General features: G+C 37.3%; 1 protein-coding gene across 1 annotated transcript in view; it reads left to right on the top strand.

Annotated features, from left to right (window-relative positions):
• ryr2b (ryanodine receptor 2b (cardiac)) overlaps positions 1 to 14725 on the top strand; it is a 99258-nt gene that overhangs the window by 42487 nt on the left and 42046 nt on the right. Inside the window, exons 51-64 of the mRNA XM_088351035.1 lie at positions 1207 to 1297; positions 2354 to 2494; positions 4559 to 4710; positions 4814 to 4892; positions 4982 to 5071; positions 6865 to 7002; positions 8045 to 8122; positions 8212 to 8287; positions 10855 to 10978; positions 11975 to 12090; positions 12484 to 12551; positions 13562 to 13683; positions 13811 to 13860; positions 14408 to 14468. Of these exons, the coding sequence (XP_088207161.1) occupies positions 1207 to 1297; positions 2354 to 2494; positions 4559 to 4710; positions 4814 to 4892; positions 4982 to 5071; positions 6865 to 7002; positions 8045 to 8122; positions 8212 to 8287; positions 10855 to 10978; positions 11975 to 12090; positions 12484 to 12551; positions 13562 to 13683; positions 13811 to 13860; positions 14408 to 14468 (1386 nt within the window). The remainder of the gene's footprint in view (positions 1 to 1206; positions 1298 to 2353; positions 2495 to 4558; positions 4711 to 4813; positions 4893 to 4981; positions 5072 to 6864; positions 7003 to 8044; positions 8123 to 8211; positions 8288 to 10854; positions 10979 to 11974; positions 12091 to 12483; positions 12552 to 13561; positions 13684 to 13810; positions 13861 to 14407; positions 14469 to 14725) is intronic.

Below are 14725 nucleotides of genomic sequence, written 5' to 3' on the forward strand. Positions count from 1 at the left end.
GCCCGGAGGAAACCCACGCAAGCACGGGGAGAACATACAAATTCCGCACAGGAAGTCTGGAGCTGGATTTGAACCCACGACAAGTTCCCATGACATGAACTGTGCCGCACAAGCGCTAACCACTGCGCCGCCGTGCTGCCATATATATTTAAAAAAAAAAAAAAAAAAAAAAATATATGTTATATTCTGGTAGGTTAAATGGTGTCACCACTTCTTCACTTGTGCGTCAATAACATTGCAAAGGAATGAAAACAGAAATTATTTTGAAAAATACCACACAAGCTCTTTTACATAGTATACATATTAAACTAAGTAATATAGTTGACGCACAGTGTAAGAAGTGGATGTACTGTTTAACCTATTAGAATGCACTATGCCATTCAGTGTTCATGGCGACGTAAAGATAGTGTGATAAAGAGATACGCTTTAATGCCGGTTCATATGTCATCTGTATCATTTAGGGTACCACTTTTATACCCTAAGTACTCGTCAATGTTCAGCCACAGGTCTTTCACTTTTCTAATTTGTGGATTCGCCTTCATATTCCAGAATTATTTTCTTACTGATGACTACCTGCATGCACATCCAGCGTGGCCCAGGCAAAACTGTAAATCCTTCCAGGGTCAGATACCTCCCTGACCACACAAAAAACTACCTTTAAACAAATTCATGTGCACGACTCCATGGACTAAACAAGAATAACATTCAATGACAGAAATTCATTGTTTTGTGATTTTACTCAGCTGTACTTATTAATCATTAAACATTGCATTACATACTGTAAATGTATGAAAACCCTATGGTTATATACATGTTGGTAGCTTTTATTGTAATCTCAAATGCATGCGCTATATAATTTGGTGCGCCGATTATTACGAAAAATATGCAACTTTGTTTTTATCAAGATTTAATTTGGGAGATGTATCAATGTGTCCCAATCGACTGTTAGCTAACATATTTGAAATCATATTTCATTTCAATAAATCATTTGTATAAAAACCAATTAGTTTTTCTGTTAAAATTATTTTTGGAATATTATTGTTTCTTTTCAATAATAACTCTTATCTGTTTCACTTTTTATTCATGTTTTTCACATCATTATTTAAACAAGCAGTTATGAGTATAGTATAAGTTGCTCATGTAACCACAAAGGCATGCCGTTTTTTTACATGGTTATGTTTTACAAACTCACTTTTATTTCCTTAGTAAACTCCAACCGGCTTTGATACAGCCTCTCCTTCGGCGTCTATTATTTGATATCCCGGAAATCACAGACCAAAGCAAGATACCAATAAAGGTAACTCAAAAAAGGTGTACCGTATTTTCCGCACTTTAAGGCGCACCTAAAAGCCTTTATTTTTTTCAAAAGCTGACCATGCGCCTTATAATACAGTGCACCTTATTTATGAATCAACATTAATTTGCAAAGTCTTCCAACTAACTTGCAGCCGCCGACTAGATTTTCCCCCGAACGCCAAATAGTACGCGGCGTATGCTGGGATTTATTTATGGGCATTTCATTGGCTAACCAATGTGTCAATCATCATTTGAATCGATCACTATTGGCTAAAGTTATTCGGAGGTCAAGGGACGGATCCTTTTTATCATTTACAGGCTGGCTTAGGCTTAAACGGCAAAACAAAGCCTGCAATTGGCCGAAAAAGATGAATGTGTATAGCACGTTGGGTTGACGGCATAGAGAGCATTTTTTACTATTCTGTATTTGTAAATATTTTATTCTCCTGGATTTACTACACTCACGGATATAAGAGGACATTGGCTGCACATTATTATGAACACAACGACTTCGGTGAGCTACTCCGGGTTTTATATTATCCCTGTATCTTGTTTCAGACTGAACTCGATGTTTCTGTGATAAGCGGTGCAGATAATGGATAGAATAAAGTGTCTATTTTAAAATTAAACTCAATTCCAAGTGTTTATTGTCATATGCACAGTAAAGTTGCGAGCGAAAAAGAAAATGGAAACTAAGGAATGGTTGGCATCTCTTGAATCCCAAGACTTTAACCTTCCGAATGATGGAACGATGCATTTGAGTGACATCGTACGGAAACACCGCATTCGCACGTGTTCTCGACACGTATTTGCGTCTTTGCAAGCTTTCGGAATGTTAAAGGGGTAATAAGTTTGACTGAACTATATGACTGTTTTGTCGACGTTCCCATTGTAGCGCCTTATAATCCGGTGCGTCTTATGTATGTCAAAAATAGGACCAAAAACTATTTTTTTCGGGGTGCGCCCTATAACCCGGTGCGCTTTATAGTGCGGAAAATACGGTAGTTTTACAGAAAATGTGTTAGACAATATACTTTATAATAATTGCTATTCACAGCTTTTGACCAGTCACTATGAGCAAAGATGGAAGTACTACTCATTAACTGGCGGGCAGGAAAAGAAGAGTCTGGCCTCAGAAGAGGAACTGCACTTAACTGTAAAGCTTTTCTGGGCGGTTTTTAAGGCCTTGGCGAAGAAGGTAAAGAAAATTTGACTCTCAAAATATATTTGACAACAGAGCTCCCCTGAACCTAGAAATGTGCTCTAGCTGACCAAAGAACAATAAAACATGAAAGAATGCCTTTCAAAAGCACATTATTGTTCCAAATTTTCCTGACATCATACGTCCTTAGACATCATGTCGAGGCGTCTCAAAAGAACAATCTTTCGAGTAAAAAAATATAACTCCTTGCTGTTTGATGACTGACACTTTACTTTAAGATGTTAGTACCAAAATGAGCTTACCTTGCTCATTGCACAATCATGTACAATTTGCACAACTCCGAACCTTTGGTTTACAAGGTACTATTTGCACTTTATGACTTATGTGTCCGCACTCTCTATTTATCTGCCATACTGTCTACATGTGTGTCTTAGTGTTGTGTGTCCTAGCATAGCTTTTTTTTTTTTTTTACTGATGGCTGAGAGAAGCGTAATTTCAATTCTCTGTTTATGCTGCAGAATTGACAACAAAGCTGTCTTTGACTTTGACTTGACTTTTGCCACATGTGCGGTCCCTTCTCAAGGTTTCTTCATTTTCCTCATGTTGAGGTTTTTGAGTTTTTCCTTGCCCTCATGTTGGTTCCAGATCAGGGGATGGTGTAATAATAGTCTGAAAAAATAGTCTGTGTAATAACCTGTGAAGCCCTTTGAGACTCTTTGTGATTAAGGGCTATACAAATAAAAATGACTTGACATGACTTGACTTGAAAAGGTTCCCTTTTATCAGGGCTGTCAAACATGTGGAACGGATCAGACCCGACTAGGGATTGAATCCGGCCTGCGAGACAACCCAAAGAGAAGCGCAAGGGGAAAACTAGCTGCTGGTTGCATATGTTTAATTGATGTTGCCAAAGCCAGGCACCACTCAAAAAGACGTTGAAGTTGTATTTCTTATTCTGTCTCTCTCCTCTCTGTCTTCCCCCTTTTTTTCTCTTATCTCTCAATCTTTCTCTTATTTGTCTATCTTAATCTGTGTCTCCCTTTCTGTTTTTTTGTTTTTATTTCCTTTTTCTCCCTTTTCTTTTTCCCTTTTTTCTCTCTTTCTTTCTCACGCTACATCTTATTTTCTCTCTCTCTTTCTTTATATTCATATTTCTTTCTCTGTCTTTCTCTTTTTATTCTGAAATTCTCTCGTACACTCTTTTTCTCTTTCTATTGCACTTTTCTTATCTCTTCCTTTCTTTCTCTCCTCTCTCTTTCTCTATCTTTCTCTTTTTCTTTCACTGTTCCTCTCTCTTCTCTCTCTTTCTCTTTCTCTCTTTCTTTCTCTATTTCACCCTTTCTCTCCATCTCTCTTTTATTCTATCTCTTTGTCTTTCTCTCTTTCACCTTTTCTTTCCTCCTTTTTTCATTCCTCCTTCGTTTGTTTGTTCGTTCCCTCCTTCCTTCCTTCCTTCCCTTATTATTTCATTCCTTCTTTCTTTTGTTCCTTCCTACTAGTTCGGCCCCTGAAGAAATGTTATTTCTACCGTGTGGCTGCCGAGCTAAACAGGGTTTGAGACCCCTCCCTCATTGTCACTCTTTCAAATAAATGATTATATGTAGTTAAATATTTTGTTTCCAACCATTCTTCTATTTTAAAAATGTAATTGCACCTTATACTTATTTTCATACACAAATCATGTGCCTTGAGCTAAATATCACTAATTGGATAATTTATTTTTTTCACCTTTGGAATTAATCCAAATTAAACTAATCCATGTTTACAGTAGATTTATTAAAAGTGAACCAGAATGCTTGGCTACAGTGTAAAACACATCTGTTGTATAAATACTTACAGTCCCCGCTGCCCTTTCCTCAATTAACTTCTCTTTTTTTCACTGCACCAACTTTATGTTTACGTTCACAGTCTCCTTTAAGAGAGCAAGCGACCCTACTCGCCATGAATATCACACATTAAGATTTTAAGTGTCCATAAATGTAGCCGGAATTTTTACAATTCTCTCATTTTTTTATGATTACTAATGTAAAATGTACAGCAGGTTAATGGACCATTCTAAATTATGCATTGATTGTATTTACTATCTACATTTTTCAACAGCAATTTGAGCAGGAATTCTCAAAATTATGTGTCCATTGCCTGTGTGCAATGGCTGAGGCTCTTCCTCCTGACCATATGGACCCAAATTGTAGCTTCTGTTTGGACAAAAACACAGAAGGAAACTTTGACCCGCAACCTGTGGAAACTTCAAAGTATGTCACATTTATTCTTCTCATTTTTATGTTTCATCATAATAGTGCATTGTGAGAGCATGGTCAGCGAATTTAGATTTATTGTTTTAATTCATTCCTTCAGCGTGTCTGTGCCAGAGCGACTAGAGTTGGTGGTGAACAAATATGCCGAGCACACTCACGAGAAGTGGTCGCTAGATAAGGTAGAAGAAACTCATTGTCCCCCTGTTGAAAAAATAAAGTGTGTGCGAGGAATGCATTATTGTAATGTCCGCATTGATTTCTTTGCCAGTTTGCCAACGGATGGGTTTATGGAGAGCAACTGTGTGAGAACACTAAGGTGCATCCCCTCCTTAAGCCCTACAGAGCCCTGGCAGAAAAGGTACAGGGTTCATACGGGTGCCTAAAATCCTTGAAAATGCTTGAATTTTAATGTTGTGTTTTCGAAGATTGAAAAGTGCTTGAATATCGGGTGAATTGCATGTAAATTCTCAAAATTGTTGCAGTGTTTCGCAAGAAGTCTACTTAAAAATGACGCCAACTCTGCTCTCAGGTGGTTTCCTTTTGTCATTTTATTTCTTCTTTCTTTATGATTAAATGCAGCTGACAAAAGTTTGTATGGCATTGTCATATGAGGCATCATCACCCCTTCCTGTCTTGATTGTCCTATTTGAAACACCTTTGGCAACTTCATTGGCGCCAACAGCCCGGACAAGCTGATTGTGGCCACACCCTTCTCAAGCCCCTGTCTCCAGTTCAAACTTTGTCAGATCATTGCGAGCTGTTGTGTTTACACTCAGTGAACGTTTCCATCCGACTCCGTCCCTGTTAAACCTGTTTTCTGCCTGATCCCTGTTTTCGACCCATTTCTGAACCTGACTACGCCTGTTCTGCCTGCCGCCCGCCTACCATCACTTTTACGAACTCAACATCGCCTCTGATCTCCAGCCCTAGTCTAACGACGTGCCATTCCCGCCTGCCTTCTTCCGACACGGAAGTGTCACCCCCGCCTTGCTCGATTCCGCTCTTCGCCAGTCCTCGGATCAAGCAATCAAGCAAGCCTAAATCTCACTCTCTTTCAATAAAACCTGAGAAACGCATGCAATTGAGTCCTGTGTCCGTTCTGGTCTGTACCGTCCAGAGCAGTGACTGTACTCGTGGTTTGTTGCACGGCGCCTTCAGCCCATTGTAAACGCTGCAAAGCGAAAGGAGGCTCTGCGTTACTTTGATCTCCACTCGGAGAATCGCGTGCTGAGTCTATGATTTTGGTCAGATCATTCTGAACAGGCGTAGTCAGATTCAGAAATGGGTCGAAAACAGGAATCAGGCAGAAAACAGGTTTAACAGGGACGGAGTCGGATGGAAACGCTCACTGAGTGTAAACACAACAGCTCGCAATGATCTGACAAAGTTTGAACTGGAGACTGGTGGCCACACCCTTCTTAAGGCCCTATCAGCTTGTCCGCTCTGTTGGCGCCAATCAAGCTGCCACAGGTGTTCCAAATCGGACAATCATGACATTTCCGTGTTATACCCAAGAGGAGACGTGCATGCTACACCTAAACTAGGCACTCTGAAATGTGAAGTAGTGCAAGGATTACATATTAATTATGGACATTTATTGTGGCCATGCAAAATAATTAGGGTAGTTTTTCCCAGTAGTAAATTCTAATGGGATGAACGTCCTGCAACTGAAAATGTAAGCTATGTATTTCGGTCATTTCCCTGAAACTTATATCGGGAGTGATTTATCTGAAAAACAAATATATCAGCAATTTATTCAAGATCTAAAAATAATATATCTTGATGAAGGCAGACATAAGATTAAAAAAAACCATGTATAAATCGCAGATATATTTGCTGTCCTCTCAAAATAAACTATTCACACCAGATTTTTCTTTTAATTGTACTAGAGAAATTGGAAAATTGGCTTTGAAAGTCCTTAAAAAGTGCTTGACTTTGGCAATGAAAAAGGTGTATGGACTTTGTGGAAGTAAAATATGATGCTCACAAAAGGCACATGCGTAATTTGCTGCATAGAAGATAAAAACGCCTCTGTTCTGAAACAATCACTTCTTTGACTCCCTTCCCTTCTGCTAGTATAGATTTTGCTTTTCTCCACTGACAAATTTTAGTTTCACACATGCTTCATGGTTCTTTTGCGTGTCTTAACAGGACAAGGAAGCATACCGCTGGGCCATTAAGGAGACCATAAAAAGTATGCTGGCCTTTGGGTGGACCATAGAGCGCATCAAGGAGGGAGATGTGTTTGGCCTGAACACCTGTGTGAGAAGGATTTCGCAGTCCGGGCAGGTACTTGTGTGAACCCCAAGACGCTGCATTTGGAAATGTCACCTATTCCCTTTGTGCTTAGGCAAAAGCAAAATATTTGGACACCCAAACTCATTTAGTGAGTGGAGGTGCCGCATTAAGTTCAAATAAATGAAAAGTACTTGCTTGTCGCATCCACAAAGTCTGGGTATTGATACTGAATAATGGGCTAATATAAGCCTTAAACAGTATCAGTTTTAAATGGACTACATTAACATTATTTTTCTATATTGTCATATATACTGTATAGTATTGTTACCTGCAATATGAGCATCGTATCTGAATTTAAAAACTTGGCTCAAAAGACTTTTGTGGTGTCATATTGTCCATGTTTTAAGTTTTTGATTGTATGTGGATATTTGGATGTGTATTTTTGTAATATGGGCAGCCGAACAGCTGTAGGCTTTTTCACTTATTTCGACAAGCTGTGATTTTGCAATTCTTTGTGTGAAGATTACTCCTGCAAGTGTATAAACCTCATCTTAATCAAATAGTAAACAAAACCATTCAACATTATTATAAGCAGATACATTGACGATGTAATGCATGTACTTAATGCTCACCTTGACTCCTTTTGAATGTTTTGGTAAGCACAGTGTCTGAAATAACGTGTGCTGGGGCATGCATCTTTTACGTCGGGCGTACAACTTCCAAAACGTCTCAGCCCGGATGGCCAACAACTTTTTCAAGGGGAAAAAAAACTAAATTTGTTTTTGAAATCAAACGTTTGCTTTATTCGGATTTCGAAATCTTTGTAAATTTCGGAATTTCGATTTGTTTGGCAATTTGCATACTCGGCAGCCAATCAGAAGCCTGCATCGAATAATTTCGTGCTTCTGGGCTTTCCCGAGCGTTATAAGGTCGTGCATTTGAATATCGTTTTTCAAAATTGACGCACAGAGAACACAATAAAAATGGATAAGTGGTTAGGAAATTAATTGTTCATGTTGGTTTTAGGCTTAAACTTTCAATCTTGGGCGAATAGTGTGGAATTGCATGTAATGCATTTTCTACATGCTTTCAGTTGTCGTTTGAAGGGGCCTCAACCTTCAGCCCTAAACCCTTTGACACAAGCAGTGTTACATTATCGTGGGATCAGTGTGTGAGTAATCACAATTACTTTCCAATGGTCTCAGCTTCTTGCACCCTTCACACTTTTGAGCTGAGTTTTCAATTCTGTCTTTACCCTAGTCCATGGCTGAAAAGTTGGCAGAAAACTACCACAACTCCTGGGCAAAGCAGAAGAAAATTGATCAAGAGAGTAAAGGTACAAATGATGATCATATCTTGGGATGTTTTCTTCATCATTCCTTATAAATATGTCCTCCCTTTTGTTGTTTCACATTTGAGTTTTTTTGGCTGCACATTTTCTTTAGGCTAAGAGTTTAATGACTGTAAAAATTTTAAAATTAAATAAATCATGCTCCAATCATTAAGATGAGGGATTTTGGGTACGATCCACAGACCCAGGCAATCAGTCAATACTATACTTACAAGGCAAAAGTCTATAAGGCAATTTGGAAAGTATTTCTAAATGGTTTTAGTATTAGTCTCGAGAGCTGCTCTTGTTTTCAACAGCTGCACTTGAAAGATATCAGCGTTTGACGGGAAAGCAGCAGGCAGTCCAAGTTCAATCCACTGATACAAAACATCCAACATCAAATTTTTTTCTTTTCAAAAAGTCAAAGTAAGACGTTTCTTCAAAGGCGTAGGTAGTTTTTTTGTAGAATAATAGACATTATTTTTTAGATGTGATTATCTGTAGCTTTGAATTCCTCTAAGACTTTTTACTTTTTTGTTTAAGTTGAATATAAAATATTCCATTTTATCATAGAATCTACAATTGTATGAATGTGTGGATACTGCAGCTTCTTACATACCACAAAATGGCAAATTTAAGAATATATGTATTGTGAGAATCAGAAGTCTTGTACAGACGCTGCCCTACTTACGAACGGGATGATTCCGGACGATTGTTCGTAAGTTGAATTGGTTCGTAATTTGCTCTTTGCTATTTTTTGTATGTTTAAGGTTTATATAAGTAGTTTTAAGGCTTGTATAAGTAACTTTGTTTTGTTCTAAAAAAAATAATAATTTAATGAAATAATATATCTATAAAGATAAATAAAGCTAAGTTTAACTTACTTTTGGAAGATGGAATTCAAGAGGTCTTCCTCTGTGTTAGAGGGTGAATAAAAAAAAAGCAATCCAACCATTTCTCAACAGCATCAAGGTTTCTTATTCCACTTTCATTTCAAAAGAAACGGCTCGCTTCGTCTTTAGACTTTATACCAACCATATTAAATGGATGCACAAGATATTAAACGTTAGAAATGTCAACGTTTTTAGAGTGCTGGAGATTCAATACAGAATGTTTACACACAAACTAGGAGATTTCTTCTTCCGCTGAATGCTGGGTGACCTCTCACAGCACCACCACACGCTTGTAGCGGTGGAAAGAAGAACTACAGTAATGTCATGTACTCTGAAAAAGATGCACACAATACAAAATCTAATTTACAGCAATGTCCAGATATTTTTCGACATGTACATTTTTTTTCCTATCTACCATTTTTCGTAAGTCGAATGGTCGTAAGTAGGGGAGTGTCTGTATTGTCTCCTTTCTTTAATGAAGGCATATTTTCTCCTGCTGTCGTACGTCTCAAATGTGTTAAAATAAAATACTACATAAAGTTTTATTGCAAAATGAAAAAAAAAAGAGAAACACATTATTGATTTAGTTTGATTGACAGGTCTCATCTGATTGGACTGCATGAATGTCCTTGACGGTGTCCGACAGCTTCACTATATTCACAGTGTATAGAAGTCTGAGTTTATCAGCACTTTTAGATTGCAGATATATTTACAAAGAAGCAAGCCACACAAAGGCCGTCATTTCTTTATCTACTTTGACTGCTGCTATCGTTTGATGAAATAACCTTGCTACTTAGCATATGCATTTGTTCCCAATTTAGGATTTCTCATTTAATTCAAAGGTGCTAGCAGAAAGAGTGCTGTATAGAACATATATGACACAAATTTAATGAACTAAAACAATAGATATAATAAACAAATGAAAGACTCAATAAACAAAATAACAATCTATGAACTCACTAATGTAAAAATATGAAGTATTTGATGCTTTGATAAATTGTCTTGAAAAAAAGTTTTTAAAAAGGAATGGTGTTGTTGTTATTATATTTTAAATAATAATATGTTGAGCAATTTTTAAATTAAGTAATACTTTATTTTCCTGATTTCAGATTTGCACAAGGACAGTTGCCCTAATTCAGATTTCTTTAGAAATGCAAAATATTGCTGTCTAGTTTGAAAAACACAGACATTGTGTTTTATTACTGTAGATGTCTGGATCCTCTAAGACTCTATTGTAAAACAAGAGATATTTACCCTCCTGTGTCCACACTAATTTCATCGGCCACATAAACAGAGCACAGACTAAAGTTCCAACTAAACTTTCATTTTTACAGCAAGCTTACAAATGTTTGTCTTACTCTGGATAAAATATCTGCATGAAATAAGAACACAACCTCTTTGTTTCTCTGCAGGAAATAAATTGAAGAGGTTTTTGCAATGGTTTCTCAAAGAGAGAAAAAAGATTGATCAGCAGGGTAGGGCACGTTCCATTTTCTAGATAGTCACAGCAGGCAATACCAGTTAGTGAAAGTCCCGCTGAATCTAATGCGCATTCCTATCTCATACAAAGTGGGCCTGGGAGTGGCAAAAATATCTATCTTGGAGCACATTGGGTGTGGTAAGCAAAGAGGTGAAGTTCTTTACTTATTTTATTGTTTTTTGACCCTTGTGTCTCCCAAGGGGGACGTGGGCATGCCACTCTTGTGCCCTTCCACAACCTTACTGAGAAGGAAAAGAACAAAATCCGGCAGAGAGCTCAGGATGTGCTCAAGTTCCTTCTGCTCAACGGCTACACAGTGTGGAGGTGAGGACAGCTTCGGCTCCTGGCTGCCAAAGCAAATTCCCGCATTCAGAGCCGAATACCAATGAGGCTGTCCTCATTACTTTTTCAGTATGGTGACAGCATCTCACAGCGTCCTTATTTTTTAAAAGAGTTTGAAGGTAGAATGAAGGATTGTCTTTTTAGCAGCCTTGATGTGCAAAACAAAATCTGCGAAAAATAGATGCCTGCCTATGAAACATAAGTGCATTTGAATGCCAGTAAATGGTAACAAACCAATCCTTTCAATTTGAGAAAGCTTTGGTCTGGCTAAATGAAGCTCCCCCTGTTTGGTTCTTAACTTAACTCAATTTGTGTTGTGGCACTAAACATTGACCCATCAGAGGAATACAATTACATTTGTAAAATGTAATTTTCTGCAATACTAAAGGTGCTGTTCAGAATTTTGGAAATGTGTTACTCTATGCCGTCATCTCCTGGCTTAAAGTCATGATCGCAGCTCATGCATGATCTTTTCTTTTTCAATCTTTTTTGGGGTTTAGGTTGACATTTGGACTGTATTTGAAAAAAGTATATTATCTCACTTTTACTAATTTCATGCTACACCAATTGTTCTCAAATAGTAGTTAATTTTATTTTTTTCTGCCCATTTTTCAATTACACAATTACAAAATAATGCAATTCATTAACATTATAAGTCAAGTCAAGTCAGGTTTATTTGTATAGACCTTAATCACAAAGAGCCTCAAAGGGCTGCACAGAACACAGATTATTGCAAACCACAGACTGTTATGACACCATCACCTGATCTAAACATTTTAAGCGACAACGAAAAATTTCGAAACAATCAAACACACAAAACAAGTACATTTAAATCTCGACGCAGGTTGTGAGGTCTTTTTCCTATCTCTTCCCCGCTTGGTTCCTTGGACTGCTTACAGTCATTTGTTTAGCAAAAGGACACATTTGAAAAAAACAAAAAACAAACCTTTAGTAAATACCTTTTACTTCTCATTGCAGGGATCGCAATAAAGCCGAGTCGGATTTTCCAACCGCAACCAACAGTTTTGGCCACACTTTACTACAGAGCTTGCTGTCTTTCACAGAGAAGGCTCAAGAACACATGTCGGAGCTGGGTAACACTTTCTGTTTAAGGTTGAATTTGAAGAATGAATCTGATGTTTTTTTGGGGGTGGATATTTAAATATCTGGTCACACTGCACAATATTATTAGTGTTAGGCATGTTCTGACTTTTCTAATTCGGGTTATGTTGCTGCTGTGTTAAGCCAAAGACCCTTGTATTGGCATATTATGATGACATCACAGCCCGTGCCTGATGTAATTTTTTAAATATTTTGTCGTGCACATTATCATATTTTTCATTCATTTACAGATTGTGACATGCCCTGGGGTAGTTGAGATTCGATGTATCCCCAGCATTGTACAGAAAAGGCTGAAAATATTCTCTGCTGTAGAAATGTTACCTCCTTTTTTCATTTAAAAATTGTGTCAATATCATTTTTTTCAGAGGTGATGCAAGCCAGAGGACAGACTTCAAAAAGCGAGCACCAACACCATGTTCATGTCTTCCTCAAGGTTTACTTTTTATTGAAAAAGTCCACATTGTATGGAAGTTATCACATTTTCTGTTTCTCCTAGCAACAATCAAGTAATAATACAAATTAAAGATGAAGGGCATACTTTGCACTTCAGTTCTATGCTATCAGTCACAAAGATGAGTGCTCGATTAAATAATAGAAAAACTAAAACTGAAAATGTTTGAAATGAAAGCTTTCCACGATTGCCTTTTTGGCACTGATGCAGACGTTCTAGTTAAGATTTGCAGTTTTTCATATAATTAATCGTGTTAAATTGATGATATGGGTGACACCCCCACATGAAAAATCCTTTGTGGCTGTGTAATTTATTTAGCCCTCGCAGAGATCAGTGCAGGCATGTTGATTCCCATCATGATATCGATTAAAGCTTCCCACACCCTTCTTCCAAAGCAGCAAATAGAAGACATACCTAAACTGTCATGCTTAGCATATCTACTCTGCAAATATGCACATACAAGAGGTTTTGCCGGGCCTTCACAAATATTTTGATTTTTAAATTTGAACTTAATTGTCACACATGCTATGTACAACATACAGCACAGATTAAATTACTCCCTCTTCCCCCGTGCAAACATGCAGTAAATAAGACCCCAATGAAATCAACAACAAGATAAAAATGTTTGCATATAAAAACATATAAGGTTTGGAACAAAAAATGTGCAAAGTACCTCAAGGTTTCTTCATTTTCCTCATGTCTAGGTTTTTGAGTTTTTCCTTGCCCTCATGTAGGTTTTAATCAGGGGACGGTGTAATAATAGTCTGTGGTTTGCAATAATCTGTGGTCTCTACAGCCCATTCAGGCTCCTTGTGATTAAGGGCTATACAAATAAACATGACTTGACGATAAGTATAAGTATGGGAGCAGTTTTTCACCCATTCATGAACATATCTCACTATAATGTTGAGGACACAAGTGAAGTGCAATCAATATTGTGCGTAGGATACATTTTTTGCTTCATTTAACCTATTTTTTTTATCCTTTGACAGGTTATCATTCCACTTTTAGAAAAATATACACAAGGCCACCGGCTGTATTTACTGTCTGTGTCACCCTCTTCAGACATGGACAGAAGCCATGCCTCCCAAAAGGAAAAAGAAATGATTGCCAGGCATGTTTTACAACTGTTTCCAATTGTTGTTGTGATTGGCAACCGTTTTTTTTTTCTTTTTTGCATCTGTTACTTTTGTCCTCGTGTTTCACGTCTTTGGCTTTATTGTCTTTCCTCTTACATGCAGCTTGCTTTTTAAGCTTACAGCTCTAGTGAGACACAGGCTCTTTCTCTTTGGTAAGAACCGTGTGGAAATCAGCTTTTATCCACGTATCAGCTCTTTGTTGAATCTGTGCCTTTCACTTTCGTGCTTTGCATATTATAACAGAGCTACCAAGTACTAGAAATATTCAGTAGTTTACTGCGCTACAATATATATTAATTCCAAAAACTCATTTTCTATGAAAACTACGAAAAAAAGAGCGATGTTAATTTTTGTATTGAAAATGTTGATTGTTACAGATATGTTTATTGATACAAAAAATAAACAGTTATAATCATATTAAATTCATGAAATACGGTTAATATTAATAGCATATTTGGTGTTTGCAGGTTTTTTTGTGATAACATTGTCTAAGAACAGCTTTTAACCTAAAAATGGAAATTTTAAATGCTACTGAGAGAAAAAAAAACGAACCCAAAAATTAAATTTCAACCATTCTTAAATATTATTTTCAATATTTGGCAGCTCTGTTATCAGTGTAACACTGTGTATTTCCTCTACACATAATTAATACTGTCATCTAATAACCGCTGTGCATGTTTGTGTGCATTTTAACTTCAGGAAGTGAAACTTCATCTATCACAAGGTGCCTCCATGTCTTGGCCGGGGCATTGGATGCCAGGTAACACTTTACAATCACTGTCACCATACATCCATTTTCAATATTGCTTGTCACACCGATGTCCGTCCTAGCTGACTTTGAAAGAGAGACATGAATGAAAGGAATAGGATTAAATGGCAAAGCTAAAACAACAATTTGGAGTTTTCCATCAACCTAACTTTTGCCTCTTTGTAATTTTGGAGAAAACCGTTAAAATTCTGCACGGATTCTGAATTGAATTGTTCTTATTCTCATCGATAACAATCTAGTAAACATTG

This window comes from Urocampus carinirostris, chromosome 13 (genome assembly GCF_059441175.1).
Source record: "Urocampus carinirostris isolate Australia breed hairy pipefish chromosome 13, RoL_Ucar_1.0, whole genome shotgun sequence".
Classification (NCBI taxonomy): Eukaryota; Metazoa; Chordata; class Actinopteri; order Syngnathiformes; family Syngnathidae; genus Urocampus; species Urocampus carinirostris.